The sequence below is a fragment of the Trichechus manatus genome, unplaced genomic scaffold (assembly GCF_000243295.1).
Source record: "Trichechus manatus latirostris isolate Lorelei unplaced genomic scaffold, TriManLat1.0 scaffold00244, whole genome shotgun sequence".
Taxonomy (NCBI): domain Eukaryota; kingdom Metazoa; phylum Chordata; class Mammalia; order Sirenia; family Trichechidae; genus Trichechus; species Trichechus manatus.
Window position 1 is genome coordinate 1,880,146 of NW_004444180.1, and position 23,714 is coordinate 1,903,859.

Sequence of the window (23,714 nt, forward strand, 5' to 3'; positions counted from 1 at the left end):
TAAGGGGAGCAGTCACCCCAGTATTGGATGGCTAGGGCTTGGGCTCAGCTCCTTGGAGCCAGGACAGAGTTCCCAACACCTGGGGCGGGCAGCGGCCCAACACACGAGTGAGTAACCCACAGAGAACCTGAGACAAGCATGAATGGGGCTCACACAGGCTGAGCCAGATGGCAGGATGCGGGTGCCCAAAACCACAGGCGCGAGGCCTGGCCGCCGGCTGCACCGGGACATCGGCCTCCGGGCGGGGGAGCCCAGGGGCCCGCTGGTGAGGTGTAGGAGGTGCAGGTGCCCTAGTGGCCATGGATGGGGGAGTCCCCATTCCAGACTAACAGGAGCCAGTTTCCCAGAGCTGCCTGTGTGGGCGAGGGCTGCTCAGGTACACAGGTGCTCCGGGTGGGGCCCCCAGGTGTTCCCAGGTTGGGTGAAGGTACTCTCCTCAAGACAGGTGCTCTGACAATAAGGGGCCCTGTGAACAGAGACCCTGGGACAAGATGAGTGGGCCCCGCAGGCAGAGATCAGGAGGCTGAGGTCACTGAGGAAGAAGAAGCACCGGCCCGGGGCCCAGAGGCCGCAGAGCCCGTGGGTGCAGACGGCCCCGAGGCCTGGTGCCCAGGAACACCAGGCCTCAGAGCACCAGCTACCTGCTGAGTGGGTTACAAACTGCACAGGGAGACAGATGATGGGGCAAGTGTCCCCGTTCTCAGATGGATCGGGTGTTAGTCACCCAGATACTCGCTCAGAGAAATGGTGTTCGCGTCCCCCAGAAATTCGCATGAGCCAGACACAAGCACAGATTCTTAGAGACGGGGCCAGTGCCACGAGGCTCATGTTCACAAGAGTGTGGGACACAGTGGGGTGCAGGCTTCCTGATGATCAGGTGATGGGGTGCAGGCTCTCTGGATGAGGAGGTCGTAGACACCCGAACCAAGAATTTTGGGGTGCGCTCAGGCAAACGCACAGTGAAGAGCACCCTGGAGGAGCACCCAAGCCCCAGAGGACTGGCCCTCTGTCAGTGTCGACCCCAGGGCCAGGCGGGCAGGCCGCGTGTGGACTGCACGTCTCTGTCCGTGCCAGCAGCCCGCTCCTCTGAGCCAGGTCCCCGTGCGCTCCGACCTCACACATTCCCAGGCGATCTCAAAGGAAGCACCCCAGCCAGGAGCCTCGCCAGGAGCCCTGTGGGCGGCCAACTCTGTTTGGTTTTCCCCTTCCTGCCCAGGAGCCTCAACTCCGTTTGGCCAGCCCGGCGCCCCTCAATACAAGAGTCACAAAGACCCTACACAGCCAGCCAGAGCTGCACAAGGCACACGTAGCACTCGGCTGCAGCTGGGATGGGTGCTGGCCCCTGAAGGGAGGCACACGATCGCCATGTGCCCCCCCGCAGGCTTCCTGCTATTGCCCCAGACCGTGCTGGGCAGTGCCTGGCCCTTCAGCACTGGCCACTTCTTCCAAAGCCCCTCTCACCCTGGGCTGGTCAGGCTAGGAAACAGCCCCAGGTCTGTACAGGGGCAACAAGGTGTGCCCAAAGGGAAGTCCTGGCCCACATGCTGGGACCCTCACGTGTGGCTGACCAGCATGGGGCGCACGTGTGAACACGTGTGCACAAGCCACATGCACACGGGCCAAAGCACCACTCAGAGCCTGTCTCCCGGAAGTCCTGCCGCCCGGCCCTGCTGGCACAGGCCCAGTGGGACCAGCTCTCCAGTTAAGCATTAACCAGCTCTTTGTCCCTCTGTCCAGCCAGCTGGCAGCAGATAAGGGGTCTGAGAGACGCCCAGGTCTGGGAGGAGGGCCTGGGGGAGGGATCTGACCTGGATGGCTTGGACCCACTTCCTTGGAATCCAGATAAACTGGTGGGGAGCTCAGATTCCAGGCCCCCCTAGGCCCGTGAAGCAAGAGGCACTGAGGTTAGATGCAAGCAAGGACTTTCGGTCCATTGGTTTATGGCTCACCTTGGAGAGAAGGCTGCTGACTAGGAAGCTAAGGACTCAGGGGGTGGGGTCATCCTCGCAGTGGCAAAGGCACAGACAGGGTGACCCCCAGAAGGTTCTCTGGTCCTGGAAGCTGGGCAGCAGCAGGCCTGGGTAGTCCCTGAGACCCTCTCGAGAGTGCACACCCAGTGCAGGGGCCCTGCCCATACCTGCGCAGCCCTTGGGCAAGCAGAGCCCTGCAGCTACCCTTGTTTGGCTCCAGCCCTCCTTCTGGTGTGTTCCTTGGATGCAGCAGCACCGGAGAGGAGCCCTCCCCAAACCCAGATGTTCTGTGATTTAGGACACTTCTTGGCGTGCCGGCCTTCTCAAGCTGAACGCAGCCTGATACCCCCGCTACTCATGTCCTCTGTTCCCATCCAGATAGCCAGTCTCCCCCACCTGCAAAGCCTCTGGTTCGGCTTGAGATGCCCCCACCTGGGGCCGCTGGCAACGGGCTGAGCCTGGGGCATTGGCTCCTGGGCCTCAGGAGGGACCTTCCTCCACAAGGGAGTTTCCCAGCTCCCCAGGGCCAGCAGTTCCGGCCACAAGGTGGGGCTCCCCGAAGCCCTGCCTCCCCACACCCCCTCCTCCCCACCAAGAAGAACTCCCAATCACTAGAGGCCAAGCAACGCCTGACTCTGGCCACGGGCTCCAAGCGCTGTCCTCAAGCCCGACCAGCCCCTGGGTGCCCAGGGCCCAAGAGGAAGGTCTGGAGGCCAGGCTGGCCGCGGGAAGTGGCGGGCGTCAGGTGAGAGCCGTCCGCACCGTGGGGCTACCACCGAGCATTTAGGCAAATCTTGCTCTTCTGGAGGACTGCAAGGGCCCACAGAAAATTGCTGGCATTACAGCATGAAAACTCCAGTTAGACTCAAGGTGGAACTTCCCAGAAGGGATTAATTAGCAAGGCTTTAACAAGCACCAGCACTGAGCCAGCCTCCACTCTCCCCTGTCGGAGCTGCAGTTCCTCCCGGGAGGGAACGCAGGCGGGAACCAGCACAAAACTGCAGGGCAGGTACCAGGGGCCTGGAGCACCAGGGAGGGCCTCCTGGAGGAGGTGGGGCTGAGGCAGGCCTTGAAAGGTGAGCAGAATGGGGAATGAGAGGGTCGTTTCAAGCGGGGAACGAGGTTGCTGAGCTTGGCAGCTGCAGAAATAACCTAGCTGGTGCCCAGAACAGAGTGATGAGGCCGTCCTGCCAGAGGAAAGAGCAGAGCTGCAGGGTGCCATGAGGGGATGCCTGGGGTGGAGGCTCAGTTGAGGAACTGGCCTATGTCCCTTTACTGGGACAAACGACCTTGACACCAAGACAAGGTTTTCTTTCCAGCCACAGGAGATGGACAGCCATGATTAGACAACAGGAAGGACTTCCTGCCCTCTGAGGAGGCTCCCCAGGGTGTGCTGGCAAGGAGGAGTAAGAGAATTACTGAGTAGGGGGACCAGGCAGCTCCTCCCGGGGCCTGGGAGCAGTGGCTGAGGGCTCTCAGTCCTGCCTGGGCTCCTGGGCTTTCTCGAGAAGCCTGGGGGCTGGAAGGCTCCAGGTAGTGGGTGGCGCCACCTGGTGGCTGCTTCTCTGCTTGAACCTTTACCACCGTGGGGACCTGGCGGGCCCGAGGGGCCCTGTGTGTCCCCAGGAACCCCAAATCCTACACTGGTGCAGGTGTCCCCAGATCGTAGCCCTCCTGGTCAGGCTTCCGGGTGGCCCCTGCAGTCCTGTGGGACAACATCCACCTGGCCAGCCCAGGAATCCTGCTGGACCAGAGGCCCTGATTACCATCCATGACAATGCACTCCTATCCCGACCCCTGTCTGTTGTTAGACTCAACCAAGGGCACAGGTACAGGTACGCACACGCACTCATGCACGCACACACACGCACGCATGCACGCACACACACGCACACACATGCACTCATGCACGCACACACACTCACACACACGCACTCATGCACGCACACACAAGCATGCATGCACGCACACACGCGCACTCATGCACGCACACACACGCACACACACGCACACACACGGAGACTGTTGATAACCAAGCCCGAATTCTGAACCACAACCTCGAAGGAAGCTATTTTAATTTCAGGCTACATGTAAGGTCTGACATTCCAAAAATTCAAAACTAAATTAATTGCAACAAATTAATTGAACAGGAAAGGGAGGGGGGCTGCAGACGTCTAGATCCTGCTCTGGGGACCCCTCGCACCTGCAAAAGCCCTCAAGCTGGCAGTGGTTTCACCAGCAGCCACTAGGGGCGCTCTGCCGGGGCCTTGTGGGATGCTGAGCCTGCATCCGGAAAGGGCTTAGAGGGGACCCACTGTCAGCGGGGAGAGCAGTGGACAGGGGCCTTATCCACGGGGCCGATGCTGGCTACCCTCCATCTAGGACTGGCTCCAGAATTTACGAGGCCCAATGCAAAATGAGGAGCCCCAGTGGTGCAGTGGTTAAGAGCTCGGCTGCTCACCCAAAGGTCAGCAGTTTGAATCCACCAGCTGCTCGTTGGAAACCCTATGGGGCGGTTCTACTCTGTCTTATAGGATTACTGAGTCGGAATCGACTCGACAGCAATGGGTTTTATGGTTTAATGCAAGCACGAAAATGTGGGGCCCTTGTTCCAAACTTACCAAGAATTTCAAAGCAGCAGCAGCAGAGATGAAACCGAGCTTGGGGTCCTCTGAGGGCAGGCCCTGGCTCAGGTCACACGCCCAGAAGCCCGGCCCTGCCCTCAAATTCCCTTTCTCTGCACCTATTTAACACCCCAGGGCTGGGCCGGCCTCAGGGATCACAGAACTGGGGCTCTAAGCCTCACTTTAAAAACAGTTGCCATTGAGTTGACTCCAACTCGTGACGACCTGTGTGCCAGAGTAGAACTGTGCTCCATTAAGTTTTCAACGGCTGGCTTTTTGGAAGCAGATTGCCAAGGCTTTCTTCCAAGGGTGCCTCTGGGTGAACTCGAATCTCAAACCTTTGAGTTAGCAGCCAAGCACGTGAACTGTTTATACCACACAGAGACTCCAAGCCTCACTTTACTTATCCTTAAAAGGGGGCCGTAATCCTGACTATGCAGACCATGTGTGCAAGTGGATCCCCCAAGGGGTGGACAGAGATGGGGTCTTGGGGGCAGGACCTCCAGGCCCGGTCTGTGGATTTGCTGGGACCTGAGCACCCTTTTCCTGTTTGAGGAGTTGGGTGGGTTTGGGGAGTGGTGCTGCCCCTCCCCATGCTCAGCACAGGCGGCTGGGGGCGGGGGTGGGGGTTGCTGAGACTGCGTGGCTGGGTTCCTGGAGGCAGACGCCTGAGCTGGGCCCCAGAGACAGGTGGGATTGCAGATAGTAAGAGTGGGGCAAAGGCGGAGCTGCCCAGCCTCAAGCTGTGACTGCTTGACCGTGCTTCCTGCCGGTGGAGGACGCAGAGGAAGAGCCAGAGAGAGGTGCTGTGGGCCGGGTCACAGAGGACCTGTTGTTGCACCCCAGGCCCCTGCTTGGAGCCCTGCTTCCATGATGAGGTGGGGTGGGATGGGAGGAGTCAGCCCAGCCAGGTGCGCTCCCACCCCAGGCCCCAGGCAGGGAGGGTGCAGGGGCCAGGCAGGCTGTGCCCGCCCCTCCCCCTCCCCACCCACACACCGGAGGGTGGCCCAGCAGGCGGGAGGGCGAGTCTGGGCGGCTGAGTCAGCTTGCCCGGAATGTTCTGGCCGCGCCCTGCCCCTACCTGCCCCCACCTCGCCCTCAGCCCCGGGTGCTGCTGGCCCCGAGCCCACCCGTGTCAGGGGTGCGCCTGTAGCCCAGGCTTGCTGGGACGGGCTTGCACCCCTGCCAGCCCCTCTCCTTTGCCCCACAGGCCCCCCGTTCGCCGTGTGACCCCTCGGAGCCTTGCTCCCTGTGGTTCCAAATTTCTCCTGGGCCCTGGGCCCTGGGCCCGCAGTAAACATGTTCAGCCTGTGTAACTGCAAACTAACGCGGACCCCGAGGGGCCAGAGGCAGGGTTGAGATGTCCCCCCCCTCCCCCATCGAGGGCTGAACAGGGGCCAGGGGAGACAGTCGGGAGAGCTGGGGGACTTCCTGGAGGAGGAGGCCCTGGTGCTGGCCCTGTAGGGCTAAGGGTGCAGGGAGGGCAGAGGAAGGGGGAGGGCTCTGTGGTTGAGGACCAGTGAAGACAGGCTGCCAGGCCTGGCCTCCTTGGCTGGGGCTGGGGGCTGGTGGGGTAGCCAGGAGGCCAGGCCTGTGACAGCTAAACCCGAGCCTCGGCCAGAGCCCAGAGCCTCCCTCACACTGGCTTCTGCTCAGAGCTCGCACCCCTGGCCACCCGGGGCTGCCTCCTGGCCCAGGCAGACGCGGTACGGCAGCTGCTGCTGGGCAAATGGGGCCACAGGCGGGGGCCCGAGGGGCCACCCCACCAGGTGACCTGCTCTGCCTGGCTATGTCCTCCAAACCAGCAGGGCCAGGGGATGGTGCGCCCCCCAGACCCCAGCAATGCCCCGACTGCACCTGGCGCCACAGCTCTGCCTGGGCTCATTCCAGACCTCGTCACCAGGAAGTCCTGTGAGTTTCGGGACCCCTGAGAGGGGCAGGGGATAGCCCAGCCTTGGAGGCGGTGGCTGTCCAGAGCAGCCCCTGACCCCCGTCTGTGCCCCCAGGGCCACGCTGGGCACTCGTTGCCGCTGCAGTGGCTGCTGGCGTCCTGATTGTCGTCTGCCTGCTCTGTGTCATCTGGTGCCGCTGCCACCATCGTCACTGCAGCAAGAAGCCCAGACACACGGAGGCCGTGGACCTGGGCAGCGCCCGTGGCACCACCGCCGTCCACCTGGTGAGGAGTGGTGCCACCCCCGCCTTTGCCCAGCTCTAGGCGGGGCGGGCCCAGAGAGCCACCTGGACAGCCAGGACCTCTGGAGCCCTCAGAGGGCCAGGGCAGCCTGGGGGGAGAGTCCGGCCCCCACTGAGGGTCAGGTGCACACAGAAGGCAGGACCGGGGGGGTCCTTCCTGGCAGGGGAAGCAGATGAGCAAGGGGGAGGGGGAGGCAGCACAACAGGGAGGCAGAAGGAGGAGGCGGCTGGGACCTGAGGCCGGAGGGCCTTAATGCTGGCCCAGGAGTGGGTCCTCGGGCTGCCGGGAGCCACGGCAGGTTCTTGAGGAAGATACGGGTGGGACAGATCCTGAGGGTGCTGCCCGGAGGCGGGATGCCCAGGGCTCTGATAGACGGGGCTTCGCAGCACCTGTTACCCCGTCCTGCTCCACCTCCTGCCAGGTGCAGCCGGATGTGGATAACCTAGAGTTTGGCCCGGGGGGCCCTGAGCACTGGGGGCGCCTGCTGCTGTCCCTGGAGTACGACTTCGGGAGCGAGGAGGTGAGGGGCTGCCCCCTGCCCAGGCCCTGACGGTCCACCCGTTCAGTGGGGCAGGTGGGCAGGGTGAAGGTCAAACGTCGTGTGCTCGATGATTGGGGCCCACTGGCGGGCACCTGGGCTGAGCCCACACTGCTGCCTCCCAGATCAGGGTGGGCCTGAAGCAGGCCTCTGACCTGAGGGCCCCGACACCGGGCGGCACAGCCGACCCCTACGCCTGCATCAGCATCTCCACGCAGACCGGGCACAGGCATGAGACCAAGGTGCACCGGGGCACGCTCAGCCCCTTGTTTGAGGAGACCTGCTGCTTCCAGGTGGGTCTGGGCCAGCCGGAGCAGGTCTGGGCCCCATGGCAGGGTCCCGGCTCACAGCCCCCTGTCCCCCCAGGTCACGAGAGCAGAGCTGCCTCTGGCCACCCTGCGCGTGCAGGTCCTGGACTTCAGGCGCTTCTCCCAGCACGCACCGCTTGGCGAGCTGCACCTGCCGCTGGGCACCGTGGACCTGCGGCACGTCCTGGAGCTCTGGCACCAGCTGGGCCCTCCAGGCACCGCCCAGGTGAGGCCACTGACCGCCAGCTGCAGGCCCGGCCGGCAGAGGCCCATACCCTCGGTGCCAGTGGGGAGCCTGAGGCACAAGAGGCTGAGGGGCGTGGCCAAGGGTCCGGCAGACCCTCTGTGGGATCCTGCGCGGGCCGGGCAGGTGTGGCCCCACCCTGGGCTGAGGTTCACTCCTCTGCCCCAGCCCGAGCAGATGGCGGGGGAGCTGTGCTTCTCTCTGCGGTATGTGCCCAGTTCCGGCCGGCTGACTGTGGTGGTGCTGGAGGCCCGAGGCCTGAACCCGGGGCTGGCAGGTGAGTGCTGACTGCCCGCCCAAGGTGAACAGAGGGCTGGGTGCTCGGTGCTGGGCCTCAGACTTGGGTCTGCTCTGGCCGCTCTGGGCTGCCCAGAGTCCTACGTGAAGGTCCAGCTCATGCTACGCCAGAGGAAGTGGAAGAGGAAGAGGTCATCCAGCAGGAAGGGCACGGCCACCCCCTACTTCAACGAGGCCTTCACCTTCCACGTGCCCTTCAGCCAGATCCAGGTGGGCCCCTGGGAGGAAGGGGCTAGGCAGGCCTCACGGGGGCAGGGACAAACTGATGCTGTCTTTCTCTCCCACCGGCCAGAGTGTGGACCTGGTGCTGGCGGTCTGGACCCGAGGCCCACAGCTCCGGGCCGGGCCCGTGGGGAAGGTGCTGCTCGGCGCCCGGGCCTCCGGCCAGCTCCTGCAGCACTGGGCAGACATGCTGGCCCACGCCCGGCGGCCCGTGGCCCAGTGGCACCACCTGCAGCCCGCCAGGGAGGTGGACCAGGCCCTGGCCCTACAGCCCCACCTGCGCTGGCCCTTGCCCCGGCCGCAACAGCATCCCTGTGCCTCAGTTTCTCCAGGCTGAGCCGTGGCCACGTGTCCAGGCTGCCTAGGAGGACCCCTTGGAATAAATGTCTCCTCCAGCCACCACGTGTCCTTCCTGGGCCCTGAGTCTGGCCTCCCCCTCCTCGCCACAGCCCCTCCAGAGGCAGGGGGAGGGTCTGACCAGAGCCTGGCCTCCAGGCAGGCTGGTGCTCCACGGCAAACGGGAAGAGATGGAGAGGGGGTGGAGGGGTGGGGTCAGGACGGCCTCCAGAAAAGTGGGGCAGCTGGTCCCCTGGGGACATGTATGGGGACGATTGAGAGGCCTTTGGGGGCAGCAGTGGAGGGAGGGGAACCCCCAACCCAAAGGGCCACCCCTCCCCAGCCCAGACCCCAGGACTTGACCCCTGCTGCCGGGCTTGTGGAGTTTTCCTGTGTGAACAGCAGGGGGCAGTAGACACCTTCGAAAGCTGCCCAGGCCTCTGGGGGCGCAGCCCTGGCCCGGGGCTCCTCCTAATCCTGCACATCTGGATGGTTTTAGTCGGCAAAGCCTCCTGCATCCGCTGTCTCCTCCATCATCCCCATGCCAAGAGCGGGGCCCGCGCCCCCACACAAGAGGGTGCCAAGTCACAGCGGGCCGGGGGCCGGGGCTGGGAGGGGGTGCAGGCCGGGGCCGGGTGAGGAGGGCAGCACCGGGCCTGCCCAGGCAGCCAGGGGCGCTGCCCGCGGGTCAGGGAGAGGTTCCCAGGGCGCGGCCCCATGCTGGTTGAAGGACATGTTCCTAGCCGAGCAGGTGAACTGCCCCCGGGGAGGGCGTTGAGAGCAGGGCCGGTACATCCAGCAGGGAAGGAGGGCTCGTGTGCTGAGGGCAGCAGCCCCAGCCCCGACCCAGACAGCAGGACCCCGGAAGCTGCATCTGGGGGTCCAGGCCTCACCTGGGGACTAGGCTTGGAGAAGGGGAGGGTGACGGCCAGCTGGGCCTTGAAACCCACCCCCCTGTGGTTGAAACAGAGCCTAGCTGGTTACAGGGGCAAGATGGGGAGCTCCAGCTGGAGGGGGGCTACCCTGTGCACCAGCCAACGGCCATGGGGCTGGGGTGGGGCAGGGCTTGAGCCCAGAGCTTGGGCTGAGCATTGGGTAGGCCCAATGGGCCCGTCTGGGTGAGGTATGGGGGCCTGCTGTGGCCAGCTCAAGATGGGCCACCTAGCCCTGCACCCCACACGCCAGCAAGCAAGGCCATGTGCGGCTGTCCTCAAGCTCCTTGCAAGAACAGGGAAGGCTTCTTGAACTCGTCACAGAGCCCTAAATAGAGCTACCCGACCACAGCCTCCACCCCCCACAACAAGACTTCTTGGACAGGGCGGCAGCACGCGGTCGGGCTGGGCCGGGCCAGGCGGCCTGGGCAGGTGGGGAGCCTCCAGCTGGCTCCCTGGGTCCCCATTGGTCTGAGAGGGCTCCATGCCCTTACTGAGCGGGGGCCCAGCCCAGGGGAGACCATTTATACCCCTCCCCTGGCCCACCAGCCCAGCCCGCCACCGCTGACCCACTCTGCGCCACGACACGGACACTAGGTGAGACCCTGATGCAGCCGAGGCCGGGCCGCAGACACACTCAAGACAGCCTGAAGGAGGACTTCCCGGGCGGGGGCCGGGGGCCGGGGGCCGGGGGCCGGGGGGCAGGGGCACCGATGCCAGCAGCTCACCCTGGGGGCCTCCACGGAGCTGGGCGAAGAAAGAAGGATGCATGGGGAGGTGGCTGTGATGGGGCGGGGTTCTCGGGCAGCCCTCGATGACCAGGCCTCCCGTCTGGATCCACCGGAGGGAGATTTTATGGGTCGAGGGACCCCAGGAGCTGCACCCCCAAACCAAGCAGAGGAACAGTTCTTGCGCACTTCAGCCCAAAGCCAAAGAAGCAGGGTTAAAAATAGCCGCGTGGCCGAGCTGCCCCCTCCCCCGGGGACAGCTGCAGCTCCTCTAGGCCTCTCCCTGGGCACTTAGGACACTCTCTCCTCTAACCCCCCCTTCCTGGGGATGCCAAGACAACAGCTCCCTTCAAGGAGGTCAGGGTCCGGGGAGTGGAGCGGCCAGGGCAGCTCGCGGTGCCGCACCCCACTGCCTCTAGGGGGTGCTGACCTGACACCTGTCTTTTCCCTCCCACAGGCTCTGAGCTCAGGACTTCAGGATGGGGGAGTAAGTGGTGTCCCCAGCCTGCTGCCACCTGCCCTCCCCCACATGCCCCCCAGAACTTCCCTCCCCCACATGACCCCCACCCGCCTCACCACTTCCCAGCCCCTTCCCCACCGCCCCAACTCTGCACCCCACCAGCCACGACCATGACCCTAACCTCTCTCTTCTCTCCCCCGTCTCCTGGGACAGTGAGGAGGTGAGTACCTGCTAGGGGGGTGACACATGGAGGGGATGCACCTCCACGGGGGACAGGTCAGAGGTTCAAGCCCAGGGTAGACGCCCAGCCCGCCTGCCCCTGCGGTGAATGCCCCACCCCACAGCCCCCCAAGACACTGATGAAACAGAGGAAGTGGCTCCTGGTGCCTGATGGGCAGGGGAAGTGGAGCTGCGGCCTGGTCTCATGGAGGGGATCACTTCTCCTTTCTGACTGCCCTCCCCCCGGCCTACAGGATCCCCCACCCCTGCTGCTGGGCCAATTCTCCTCTGTCCTGGCCTTTAGGAACTGGACTGGCCCCTGGGGACAATGCTGTCACCACACAGCACCATGTCCCTGAGCTCAGCTTCGGGGGACCTCACTCCCCTGCACAGAACCCCCCGGCTCAGAGGGCAGATGTGGGGGGTGGCGGTGCTGGGCCTCGGCCACCCTCACCTTGCTCTCTTTCCCCTGCCCTGTAGAAACAACACAGGGCTATCACGGCCCGGAGGCAGCACCTGAAGGTACGAGCGGGGGCAGTGGGGTCTGTGGAGGGTGGCAGGATCTGTGGGGGGCAGCGGGGGTCCACTTGGAGGCACCAGGATCTGCGGAGGGTGGCGGGGTCTGTGGGGGGCAGTGGGGTCTGTGGGGGACCCTGGGGGTCTGTGAAGGGTGGCGGGGCCCACGCAGAGGACAGCCGCAGCCCCTCACCAGCCTGTTGCCGGCAGAGCGTCATGCTCCAGATTGCGGCCACAGAGCTGGAGAAGGAGGAGAGCCGCCGTGAGGCAGAGAAGCAGGCGTACCTGAATGATCACTGCCCTCCCCTGTACCTCCCCGGCTCCATGGCTGAAGTGCAGGTACCACCCGGCTGCTGCCTCAGTTTCCCCGGTGTCCAGAGGGCAGAGCCCAGCAGGGGTGGTCTGGGGATGGAGGCCGGGGCAGGGAGCGGGTGACGGGGTGGTGGAGGATCAGGACCCTGAGCACAGAGCACCTCCCACCCCCAGGAGCTCTGTAAGCAGCTTCACGCCAAGGTGGACGCCGCCGAGGAGGACAAGTACGACATGGAGATGAAGGTGCAGAAGAGCAGCAAGGAGGTGAGGGGCCGTGGGGGGCAGACCCGGGCAGGAGGGGAGAGGCTGGGGGGGCCAGGGGGTGCTGAGCGCCCCCTTGGGTGCTCACCGAACCCCCCTCTGCAGCTGGAGGACATGAACCAGAAGCTGTTCGACCTGAGGGGCAAGTTCAAGCGGCCGCCACTGCGGCGGGTCCGCATGTCGGCCGACGCCATGCTCAAGGCGCTGCTGGGCGCCAAGCACAAGGTGTGCATGGACCTGAGGGCCAACCTGAAGCAGGTGAAGAAGGAGGACACAGAAAAGGTACGCCCTCACCCCTCCCCGGGTGCCCGGCACTACTGCATCCTCACCCGCCCTGGGAGCGGGGACGGGAGACCCACCATCCACCTTCCTGGGTCTGGGCCCCGCGCTGGTGGATCTGAGCCCGTTCCCTGATCCAGGAGCGGGACCTGCGTGACGTGGGTGACTGGCGGAAGAACATTGAGGAGAAGTCGGGCATGGAGGGCCGGAAGAAGATGTTCGAGTCCGAGTCCTAGGCCGGCCGCCTGGCAGGGGCCACCCACAGAGCCTGGTCTGGCTGGGCCCCTCTCACTGGTCAATAAAGGCTGCTCGTCCCCAGGACGGGTCTCGTCTGGTCTGGCACTGCCCTGAGTCACTGTCCCCAGGCCGCTGGCCACCTCCTGCAGTGTGCACTTATCTACTGCCCACCTGGTGGGTTGGGCTGTCACCTCCTGGGTGCTACTTTCTGTGACGGTGTGATCAGGGCTGCAGGAGAGTTGCAGGCCTGGGATGTTGCAGGAAGGCCTGTATGGCTGATGGAGCCCACCCTGCTGCTGGCTGGCTCCAGGGATGAGTCCTGGGCACTCATGACACGTGTAGGGCCTGGGAGAGAGGCACCGGCCCTGTTCAGGGCTCCCGGGACACGCTGTGTCCGACTCCAGCCTCGAGGACGGTCAGTCCAGGAGGAGACGGGCAAGCACACCCCCACACTGCTATGCGGGCAGGGCAGATCCCCACCCCCAGGCTGCCCCTTCCCCGGGAACCGCGGACCCCTGGCTGCTGCCCCAAGTGTGCCCACACACCCACTCCCTCTCCTCGCCAACCCCCCCGCCCCCCCCAGCCACCTTGGGCTGAACTTTCTGCACCCCAGCCCCTGGTCCTGCCAAGTTCCTGTGTCTACCCCCTGGCCTAGGCACTGAAGCCCAACATGGGGTGAGGGGACAGGCACCGAGCCCACTTCGTGGGGCCTGAGCAGGCCAGGCCAGTGGCCCCCTGGCTGGGGTTTCTGATCCTTTCTGCCACCCTGCAAGGCAGGCAGCACCCCATCCAAGCAATACATGGGAAACCGAGGCCTGGGCTGGTCAGGGCACAGGAGAGACCTTAGACCCCAGAGCTTCCACAGGGGGCACACAGGGAAGTCCTGCATTCGTCAGCCTCCATCTGGGCTGGGGCACCTGGGGCAGGGCACACCGGGGCTGGGGTCTGTACTTCAGGGCCCGGGGACTGACGACAAGCCAAAGGTGGCTCCGGCACCCAGGCCCCACGGTGGGAGGCTTGTGTCTGGTTTCTGCTCAGCACTGCCCCCAACAGGCCCAGACAAGAGTCTCCTTGGCCAGGCCCCGCTGTGAGCCCCCTTCTCGGGGCCAGAGATGGAGTACACTTGCCAAGGTCCCCGGCTCAGATCTCTGGGGCAGCTGGGCCCCGCGGGCCCCATGATGGAGCGGCTGTCGGCCCAGCTGCCCTGCCCTTGCCCCCGCTGGGCCCAGCGATTGATCTGCCGGAGGCAGGAAGGGCAGCTGTGGCCCAGCCTTGGGGCTGCCACGCAGGACAGACGTCAGACGGCCTTGGCGGTGTTCCGGCCCCCCACCCCCACAGCCGTGGGGTTTAGCCTTGGCTTCTCTGAACACTCTCCTGCTGGGCCCTCCATCTCGGGGACCCTGCAGCTTGTGCCCCAGCTGTGAGCCCCCCACTCAGATCTGCTGTCTGGTGTCTCGGCCACCCCTCGGCTCCTCTGGGGAAGGCCAGGCTCCGTCTAAGGCAGAGTTGAGGGGTGAGCCACTCCCTCACCACTGAAACAGGGGAGCTTAGCTGGGCTGCGGTGCTGTGGGGGGACTCAGGCCAAGACAAGGTATACACTTTAGGTGCCTGTAGGGCATGGAAGCAGGGCCTTGGCCGGCCTGGGGTGTGCCCATGGACAGTGAGGTCCGAAGGAGGAGGGCAAGGGTCAGAGAAGGTGGGGTGTCAGGGGCTGTGGAATGTTCTCAGCGAAGGCAGCAGCCTGTGGAGCCAAGAGCCCCAGGGTAAGCGGGGAACTTAGGAGGGGATTTCAGTGGGGCGGGGGACAGGGGGTAACCCTGCAAAGGGAATCGGAGCATGACCACTGGAAAGGGCAGAGGAGACCAGGGCTAGGAAGCACAGAGAGGCAGGGGTGCCAGGAGCCGGCCCCAAGAGGGGGCTCAGCCCACTGGGCTAGGAAGACTCACAGTGTGAGAACACCATTAACACAAAGGGAAGGACATCTCATATATGAAACCCCAGAAAGCGATTACCTGGGATGGGGCCAGAATGGGGTGGAAGCAGCGAAGTGGATGTAGGTTTGGGCAATGTTGTCATTCTTGGGTTAGGTCATGGATTTACAGTGTTTGTGATGTCCATCTATGAATGAATGAATGAAGTCAAAGAAGAGCATGCAAATAAATAAAACATCAAAATCACTGCCACTCTACAGTCAGTGAATGAATGAATGAATTCAGTCAAAGAGGACTGTGCAATAACAAACAAATAACAACAAAAAGCCAAATGAAATCAACAAAAGAAGCTGGCCTGAAAAAAGTACGTGCTGTATGATTCCAACATTCTGGGAAAGGCAAGGCTACAGAGCCAGTGAAAAGATCAGGGGGTGCCAGGGGCTCAGCGAGAGGGGGATGCGGAAGTAGAGCATGAGGGATTGGAGGGCAGTGACAGTGTGCTGTATGACAGTAACATGGTCGACACATGACATGGGCATTTCTTAAAACCCATGGGACTGTGCAACACAGTGAGCCTCGTGGCCAAGGGTGGACTTGAGTTAGTAATAATGTGTCGATATTGGTTCATCCATTGTAACAATGTACCACAGAAACACAAGATGTTAATAATAGGAGAAGCCTGTGCAGGGAGGCAGAGGGTGTATGGGAACTCTCAGTGCAATTTTTCTGAAAATCTGTAAGTGCTGTAAAAAATAAAGTCTATTAAAAAAAATAAATGAGTGTTAAAACCACCACTACTTTGGGGTCAGTGAATAAATGGTCAAAGAGGACCATGCAACATAACAAACAAGCATCAAAGCTTCCACCACCCTGGGGCCACGGCCCCCAGGACCCCACGTCTGCCTCTTTCTGGCATGAGCCCTGGCAGTGGGGAGCGGGACTCCTGGGGTGGGGTCCTGTACCCCACAGCCGCAGTGAGGGCTGAGCAGGGTGGCACCTGTGTAGCCCGGAGCCCAGCAGCTGACAGGTGGCGAGGGCTCAGGAATGCTTCCTGTCCTCACCAGATCCACATTCTAGAAAGATCTCTGAGGGATGGAGAATAGGAAGTAAGGAAGCCAGACTAGAGGTAGGAGATGAGATGGAAGCTTTGGTTGTCTCCTGGGGGGGCAGGTTCATGGGAGGGATGTTTAAGAGGCACAATCCACTGGACTTGGGGGGCTGAGGTTGACAGGGGAGTCCAGGAAAATGCTGAGGTGGGACAGGCAGGTGGTGGGGGACCATTCTGCAGGTTAGGGGTCTAGTGAAAAAGCAGGTTGAGAGGTGAGGGGGAGCAGGCTCAGGCTAGGATCTGAGGGACCCGTGGAAGTTTCGAGGGGGAGGCCAGAAAGGCTCAGAGTGCACTGTCTGGAGGCCGGCAGAGGGTCTGGGCATCCTGGGGAGTGAGTGATCAGGGGCAGTGAGAGGAGAGGGGAGGAGAAGGGGCCACACCCAGGGCCTGAACAGCAGCCTGGGCTGGGGACCCCCAAAGAGGTGGTGCTGGAGGAAGAGAGCAGAGAGCTGCAAGGAAGTGGCTGGCACCGTGGACGATGCTGGGGTCAGAGAGAGACACATGGCCACGAGAAGTCGCCAGCAACCTTGCCTGGGGTTGTAGTGTGCGGTGGGTTGGGGCCTGAGCAGAGGGACAAGGAAGTGGAGGAGCCATGGAAGACAGCCCTGAAGGTTTTAGCTGCTGGAGAGCAAGGCAAGGCCAGCTCATGGCCAATGCATGTGCATATGTACCTTTGCATGTTTGCGTGTGTGCACGGCTACATATGTGCATCCACATCCTCAGAGGGTCCACCGAAGGGCCGAGAAGCCACGACCCCCCAGGAGCAGTCAGCCCACAGCGCCCAGTGGTCTCAACTGCCATTCTCTGCCAAGAAGAACCCGGGCCCTCAGAGACGTGGCCGTTCCCAGGCAGGACACGCAGTGGACAAGATGGAATGACTTGTTATGCCAGAGAGAAAGGACGTGCTCCAAACAACAAAGAGATAGGAGAACATCCCAAGGACGTGGGCCAGTAGATTAGATAAAAGCAATGCTTCAACGTTAGCTCTGCTGACACTGATAACTGCTCTGTCTTATGTAAGAGACCATCACTATTTTTAGGGAACACCAAGAAGCCTTGAGAACCAAAAGGCCATGGTGATGTATCTTATTTCAAATGGAAGAGAGGGAGGAGGGGAGGGAGAGCAAGAGGCAGAGAGAAAGAGAAACAGGTAGATAGGTAGATAGACAGGTATAGACAGATGGACAGATAGGTAAACAGAGAGAGAGGGAGAGAGAGAGCAAATTATAAAGTCAACGGCTGAAACATCAACACTGGGACATGAGGTAGTACTGAGTAAAGCACTGGGACATGAGGGAGTACTGAGTAAAGCACTGGGACATGAGGTAGTACTGAGTAAAGCTAGACAGGTGTTTTGTACTATTTTTATTCTTGCAACTTTCTGGAAGTTTGAAATAATTTTCCAAAAAGTAAAACTTCTTAACCTAAAACAATAAAAGTTTTAAGCAACAATAAAAAATGGATGGAAAAAAAACACACAAACCCATTTGTAGTGGACGAGACTGAACAAAAGCGAAAGCAGCTGCCCGCAGGGAGACAGGAGGGCGAGGGAGAGTGCACCTGAGGGGGTGGTGAGGGGGCCGGGCAGCCGGGGTGCAGGGAAGACCCAGAGGAAGGCTCTGTACCCACCCCCGGGAGCGGGGAAGGTGTTCTGGGGCAGCTGGTCCGAAGCCGGGGCTGACAGTAGGATGGGTCAAGAAGCCCCGAGGCAAACAGCAGGCCAAGGCGGGAGCAGGCAGCGGGGGACCAGTGCTCCCCTCGGGGGCCAGATGGGAGCTGTGCTGCACTGTGACGGGGGGCCCTTGGAGCTTCCCTGGTACTGTGAGACATGACTGAGGGGACTTCCAGGAGTGGGGTCATGGGGACTGGCAGGCATTGGAGAAGGCCCTGTGGGGCAGAGAGGGGACAGAGTGCCTCCATGACTGTCTACTTCCAGGGCCCCCTCCCCAAAGATCCAGGACACGGGGAGTGCCAGGTCTCCCAGACCTGTTGGCCCAGTCCCTTGCTGTCCCTCAGCGCCTGCTCTGTCGGGGCCCAGACACGCCTGCCGCCCTGGAGCCGGCTTCTGTAACCCTGGAAAGCTGTGCCATCTGCTCCTCGTCAGCCTCATCCTGTCACCCACTGTCCCTCTCCTTGACACACTCACACACACTTACGCATTTCTGCGTATATTCACCATATACTCCCACACAGGCATGCTCATACACACCTCTGTACACATTTACCATATACTCACACACTTATACACACATCCACACACACACTTATACATACATTCAGCATATGCTCGCACTTATACTCACATATATACATTCACACGCACTCACACACATCCACACACTCGCTCCCATGTCTCCGGCTTGGACCTGGCAGCTACGGATCCCAGTGGTTAGCGCTGGCCTCTGTGGATAAATCCTTGCTCTACCTGATGGACTGCTGGTCCTCAGTTTACCAAACTACCCAATGGGCGTGGTAATGGGAGCACCTGTCTGAGGACGGACAGGTGAGGATGGAGGAGTCTCACACCTGCCTGGCCAGCACCGCCCATCCCCACCACCCTGGAGTCCACCTGGCCTCCCCCAGCCCCTCAGGGGCACCTCCGGCAGCCAGGCTCCCCAGTCACCCTGTGTTCTTCAGATCCCAGGATGGCTAGGCCTCAGTACCTCGCCTGGGAGAGACTTCCGGGCTTTTCTGTGGCTTCTCCTCCTCACCCCTCAGGTTCCCACGTGTCCCTCCTCCAGGAAGCCCTCCGTGTGCCCTAGGCCATTGCTTCCCTCCTCCAGGAAGCCCTCCGTGCGCCCTAGGCCATCGCCTCCCTCCTCCAGGAAGCCCTCCATGCGCCCTGGGCCACGGCCTCCCTCACCCCTGTGGTCTGTCACGTCTCCCCATGATTTTCTGGATCATGACTTTTGATTTATTTACTGTCTGCCATCCCCCCCCACCATAGGTCAATTCTAGGAAGGGAGGGGCTTTGTGCCACTTGCTGCCACATCACCAATGTGGGGGTCGGAGGGGAATGGCTTATCCTGGGACCTTGATAGCTACCTATTGAATGGGAATGTGAGTCTGCAGGGTGCACACAGACAGCACCCCCTGGGTGTCGGTGGCACAGCCTGCAGGATTGATACAGCAGCCGGCAGCCCTCCCCTCCCAGCCACCTCCTGCCATGACCCGCTGCCCTCCTGGAAGGGCTGGCCCCCTGGAGAACCACACCAGCCTGTCCCTTTTCTTGCCTCCAGATCAGTTCCTCTCATCACCAATGCCCTGCCCTGATTCAAAGGTCCTACCCAGGGGAGACCCTCCAGACAGCTTCTCCCCACAGCCCTGCCTCATCACCCAGGGCTTCTTCACCCCCTGAGTACTCCACCTGCAAATCATTGAGGTCAGCCTCTGAGTCACAGTCTCACAGAGCAAAGCCCCCCTGCCCCCGCCCTCTCAGCTTCCTTGCACACGTCCCTGTCCCCATTGCCCACCCCCCAACTTCTACACACTGCCCTCTCAGCTTCCTTGCACGCATCCCTGTCCCCATCCCCCCCCAAACCTCTGCACACCGCCCTCTCAGCCTCCTCACACATGTACCAGAGCCCATTGTCCCCCCAACTTCTGGAACTTCCCTCTCAGCTTCTTTGCACACAGCCCTGTCCCTCTTGCCCCAGCTCCACCCTTGGTCTTCTCCTCCACCCGCTTGCCCAGATCAGGCTCTGTGACCCTTCTCCCAGCTTGCCAGCCTGTCTGTGGGGGAGGGAAAGAGCCACATCAACTCGCCTGATGGGGGCTGCATAACTCCACTGTGGAACCCAGAAGTCACGTGGGTGCACCCCGGAAGTGACATACCCACAGGAAGCTCGGGAGGAGGCAAGAGGGAGAAGTCCCATCTAGGGACACTGTCTACCCCTGAGCTCAGTGCAGGTTCCTGCAACCGCCGCTGGCGCCCCACTTGGGTTTCCCATGAGCTCCTGCAGAGCACTGCACCCACGTTTGAATCACGTCTGTTGATTCATTCCCATACTTGCTGTTGGCAGCCTACCCAGACCCCCTGTGTATCCTGGTGCCCCTACTTCTCTCTCCCTCACCCTACCTCTTGCAGGTCACTGTGGCAGGAAGTGCTGGTTCCCTACAACACTGCTTCCCTTTCGCTGTTGGTCACACACCTTGCAGACAGGGGAAGCTATGAGGGTGAGTGCTCAATGGAGCGTGCTCAGGCCTGGCCCTGAAAATTCCCCCGTGCCATCCTTCATGTTCAATGGATGGACAGATGGATGGATGGGTGGGGGTTGGGTGGATGGATGGGTGGGTGGGTGGATGGATGGATGGATGATGGATAAATGGGAGAATGGATGGATGTATGGATGACGAATGGCTGGCTGGCTGGCTGGCTGGCTGGATGGATAGATGGAAGGAAGGATGGATAAATGGGCGGATGGATGGATGGATAGATGGAAGGAAGGATGGATAAATGGGTGGATGGATGGATGTATGGATGGATGGATGGATGGAAGGATAGAAGGAAGGATGGGTATGTGGGTGAATGTGTGGATGTGTAGGTGGATGGATAGCTAGATGGAAGGACGGATGGATAGGTGAATGGGTGGGAATGGAGTGAGTGGGTAGATGTGTGTGGGGGGAGTGTATGGATGGATGAATGAATGGGTGAATGGATGGGTGTCTGGATAGGTGAGTGGGTGGGTATGTGGATGAGTGTGTAGCTGGGTGTGTGTGTGTGTGTGTGGATGAATGGATGGGTGAATGGGTGGGTGTGTGGGTGAGTGGGTGGACTGATAGATGGATAGACAGATAGGTGGGAATGTGATGAGTGGGTAGATGGGTGTGTGTGTGTATGTGTATATATATATATATGGATGGGTGAGTGGGTGGGTGAATGAGTGTGGATAAGGCGTATGGATGAATGGATAGATGAACAGATGGATGGATCAAGCTGGCAAGCTGGGAGGAGGGTGGTTACAAGGCTTATAGCTCTCAGGGCTTTGGCTGGGATGCTGGGGCAAACGCCCTCCCATGCTCACTTGCCAGCTGGATACAGAGGAGTGATCAGGACACTGAGGTCCTCGAGAAGGATGGAGCCACTGGACAGGAGGAGCCTGGGGTCGCAGGACAACTGGGCTGAGATGAGAGAGAGAAGTAAGCTTTGCAGGTGCTGAGTCTCTCAGCTGTGGCTGCTTGTTATAGCAGTTGGTCTCCCTGACCGACACGGCCACCAAGACCGTCTCTTCTCTCCAGCCTTACCACCATTACCTCCAGCCCCTCCAAACCCCCTTCCAATTCCTTTCTGCCTCACTTATCACACCCTCCAGTCTGCAGATCTGAAAGTACAAACCCATCAAGCCCCTCTGTTTAGTCTTTCCAGGGCTCCACTCCGCATGGGGTACACCCAAACCCTTGGCAAGGCTTCCCCCCCACTGCAAATATGGCTCTGCCCACCCCCTGGCCCGTCATGCTCTGCCCACCTTGCTGCAGATGCACCAATGTGGTTGGCACCCCACTACACCCCCTTCGGCAGTGGGCCATGGCGGGGCTCAGACGTAGCAGCCGACCCCGCCCAAGAAATCCGGTCACGGCGTTGGCCAAGGTCACGATGACGCCATCGCTGAATCAGTCATATGCTCATCCTTCTCGGCTTGACCTGTTCCTTAGTGTTGACCACTTCCCCATTCTTGCCTTTGTTTTTTTTCCACGTATATGGTCAATTTTTTAGAACAGTTTCTACATGTACAATTCAGTAACATCGATTACATTCTTCAAGTTTTCCAAATCACCCCACCACCATTAACATAAAGTCACTGCCCCCTAAGCGAAAACTACCTTTCCCTCTCCCTCCAACCCCTGGTAACTAGGAAGAATCTTTGGCTTCTGTATATTTGCTTATCTCATATGAGTAAGATCATACAGTGTTTGTCCTTTTAAGACAAAAAACACTTATTTCGCTCAGCATGGTGTTTTCCAGGTTCATCCACGTTGTAGCGTGCACCCAGACTTCATTTCTCTTTGTAGCTGAGTAGGATTCCATTGTCTGGATGGACCACATTTTGTGTATCCATTGATCTGTTGATGGGCATTTCGGTTGTTTCCACCTTTTGACTGAAGTGCTGCAATGAACATGGGCGTACAGGTTTCTGTCTGTGTTCCTGCTTTCACTTCTTCTGGGTATGTACCTAGGACTGGGATTGCTGGGTCACATGGTGGCTCCAGACGGCGCAGGGCTGGGCAGCGTTTTGTTCTGTTCTGCGCAGGAAGGCTGTGAGTTAGAACCAACTCCCTGTTCAGCTTTTTGAGGAACCACCAAACTGTCCCCACAGTGGCGGCACCATTTTACATCCCCACCAGCCACGGATGAGGGTTTCAGTTTCTCCACAACCTTGCGAACATGTTGTTTTCAGATTTTTTGTTGGCTGCCACTCTAACGGGGGTGAGGTGGAGCTTCACTGTGGTTTTGATTTGCACCTCCCTAATGGCTGATGACTTGAGCATTTTTTCATGTGCTGGCTGGCACTTCCCCGGTCTCTCCCTCTCCTCCCTGGCTCCTCGTCAGCCATATGTCATTCCAACATGCTGTCCTGACACCCGTCCTCTCTGGGCTGCAAACCCTCCCAGGCCTTTGAGGACACCGAGGTACCCCACCTCATCTCAGGACCTTGGTGTCCTCCAGGCTGCTCAGAGCCAAACCCCCAAAAGGGGCCCATCTTCCCGCCAAACTTGCCTGTCCTCTGTCTCCTGCTCCTTCCTCATGAAGGTTCCAGCCATCTCCCCAGCCAGGAGCCTGGATGTCGCACTGGTCACCGTCCCCTCCCCCATCACCCACCAGGTGGGGCCATTCCACATCCTCTGGGAGCCTCCCCGCTCTTCCTTCCACCCTGCTGTCCACCCGCCCCATCATCCTGCGCTTGAGCTATTGCCCCACGTCCTCCCCGTGAGAGTCCTCAGAGTGCAGGCCCAGGGCCCTCCAGTTCCTCTCAGTCCCCTCGGGCTCCAGGCTGCCCTTCCTGGACAGGCCAGGTGCCCCTCACCCTGCCCACCTCTGTCCAGACCTCCTCCCCTTGCTGACACCCTGGGCCTCAGCCCTTGCTCAGCCTCACACAACGCTGGACGCCTGTCCTGGTGCCTGTTTGTCCTGCGGCAGAGCCCAGCACCAGCAGCTGGCTCTGTCCCGGTCTCTAACTTGCTCATTCTGTCATTTACCTGCCCCCAGGCGGCAGAACCTACACCAGGTGTGGGGTTAGGACCATGGACACGATGATCTCCACCCTCCCCACGCCTCCCTTAGGTGTGAGGCCTGAACATAACCTGTCGGCACAGGATGACGTGTCTCTGAGGAAGGCTGTTGGCTCTTTAAGGAGGGTCTGTGCCCACTGAAAAGGAGCTCTGGTGGTGCAGTGGGTAAGCTCCCAGCTGCAAGCCTAAAGGTCAGCGGTTCGAACTCACCAGCTGCTCCGTGGGAGAAAGATGTGGCAGACTGCTTCTGTAAAGATGACAGCCTTGGAAACCCTATAGGGCAGTTCTACTCTGTCCTACAGGGTCGCTGTGAGTCGGAATCGACTGGAAGGCAATGGGTTTCTTTTGGTTTTGTGCCCACTGACTCGGTCCCTGGGTGCCCAAATGGTTTGTGCTTGATTACTAACCTAAAGATCTACAGTTAGGACTCAGCCAGCAGCCGCAGAAGAAAGACCTGGCAATCTGTTTCTGTAATGATCACAGCCAAGAGAACCCTGTGGTGCAGTTTTACTCTGTACATGGGGCTGCCATGAGTTGGAATTGGTGGCAGAGAGTTTGGTTTGGGGTTTTGGTTCCTACTGATGTTGTATCCCCAGCTCCGGTGGCCCAGTCGGGCGCCCCACGGCCCCTGCACCGTACCGCTCACCTGCACAGATGTTGGGTTCCCTCTGGCCTGCTCCGCCTCTGTGCCTGGAGGAGTGGGAAGGCGGTGGCTGGGGGGCTGGGCGGGCCCGGGGTTGTGGTTTTGTTTGTTTATTGCTGTGGTGTTTG

General features: G+C 60.8%; 4 protein-coding genes across 5 annotated transcripts in view; 3 read left to right on the forward strand and 1 right to left on the reverse strand.

Moving 5' to 3' along the window:
- Nucleotides 1–175: 175 nt before the first annotated feature.
- Nucleotides 176–10,857, forward strand: SYT8 (synaptotagmin 8). The gene is made up of 17 exons (XM_012559405.2): nt 176–272; nt 892–1,095; nt 2,455–2,516; nt 2,567–2,715; nt 5,609–5,743; nt 5,805–5,887; nt 5,979–6,054; nt 6,216–6,505; nt 6,601–6,770; nt 7,210–7,308; nt 7,452–7,619; nt 7,693–7,860; nt 8,047–8,155; nt 8,252–8,385; nt 8,468–8,711; nt 9,233–9,368; nt 10,851–10,857. Exons 1-17 carry the CDS (start codon nt 176–178, stop codon nt 10,855–10,857), a joined length of 2,331 nt encoding a protein of 776 aa, XP_012414859.2.
- Nucleotides 10,858–10,872: 15 nt separating this feature from the next.
- Nucleotides 10,873–13,108, forward strand: TNNI2 (troponin I2, fast skeletal type). Its single transcript, XM_023724387.1, has 7 exons — nt 10,873–10,880; nt 11,067–11,073; nt 11,553–11,594; nt 11,799–11,927; nt 12,075–12,164; nt 12,267–12,443; nt 12,581–13,108. Exons 1-7 carry the CDS (start codon nt 10,873–10,875, stop codon nt 12,674–12,676), a joined length of 549 nt encoding a protein of 182 aa, XP_023580155.1. The 3' UTR covers nt 12,677–13,108.
- A 6,368-nt stretch (nt 13,109–19,476) lies between these two features.
- The window catches only part of LSP1 (lymphocyte specific protein 1), a 53,452-nt gene continuing 49,214 nt past the window's right edge, over nt 19,477–23,714 (forward strand). The window contains exon 1 of one of the 2 annotated variants that reach the window (XM_023724371.1): nt 19,477–19,892. The gene's annotated coding sequence lies outside the window, so the exon portion shown is untranslated. The remainder of the gene's footprint in view (nt 19,893–23,714) is intronic. The other variant, XM_023724369.1, reaches the window with a different exon arrangement.
- LOC111819011 (non-classical arabinogalactan protein 31-like) lies at nt 19,957–20,675 on the reverse strand (the record flags this gene model as incomplete). Its single annotated transcript, XM_023724407.1, is given in 2 exon segments — nt 19,957–20,220; nt 20,223–20,675. Coding segments are annotated over 2 exon segments (717 nt in total), but the record flags the coding sequence as incomplete, so codon positions are not given.

Excerpts from the sequence above, each read along its gene's own strand:
- SYT8 (XM_012559405.2), top strand. The coding sequence starts at position 176 with ATGCGGGTGCCCAAAACCACAGGCGCGAGGCCTGGCCGCCGGCTGCAC. Across the intron at positions 273-891 it reads CAGGGGCCCGCTGGTGAGGT|GCTCTCTGGATGAGGAGGTC; the intron begins GTAGGAGGTGCA and ends GATGGGGTGCAG. Across the intron at positions 7,309-7,451 it reads ACGACTTCGGGAGCGAGGAG|ATCAGGGTGGGCCTGAAGCA; the intron begins GTGAGGGGCTGC and ends GCTGCCTCCCAG.
- TNNI2 (XM_023724387.1), top strand. Across the intron at positions 11,595-11,798 it reads CCCGGAGGCAGCACCTGAAG|AGCGTCATGCTCCAGATTGC; the intron begins GTACGAGCGGGG and ends TGTTGCCGGCAG. Across the intron at positions 12,444-12,580 it reads AGAAGGAGGACACAGAAAAG|GAGCGGGACCTGCGTGACGT; the intron begins GTACGCCCTCAC and ends TCCCTGATCCAG.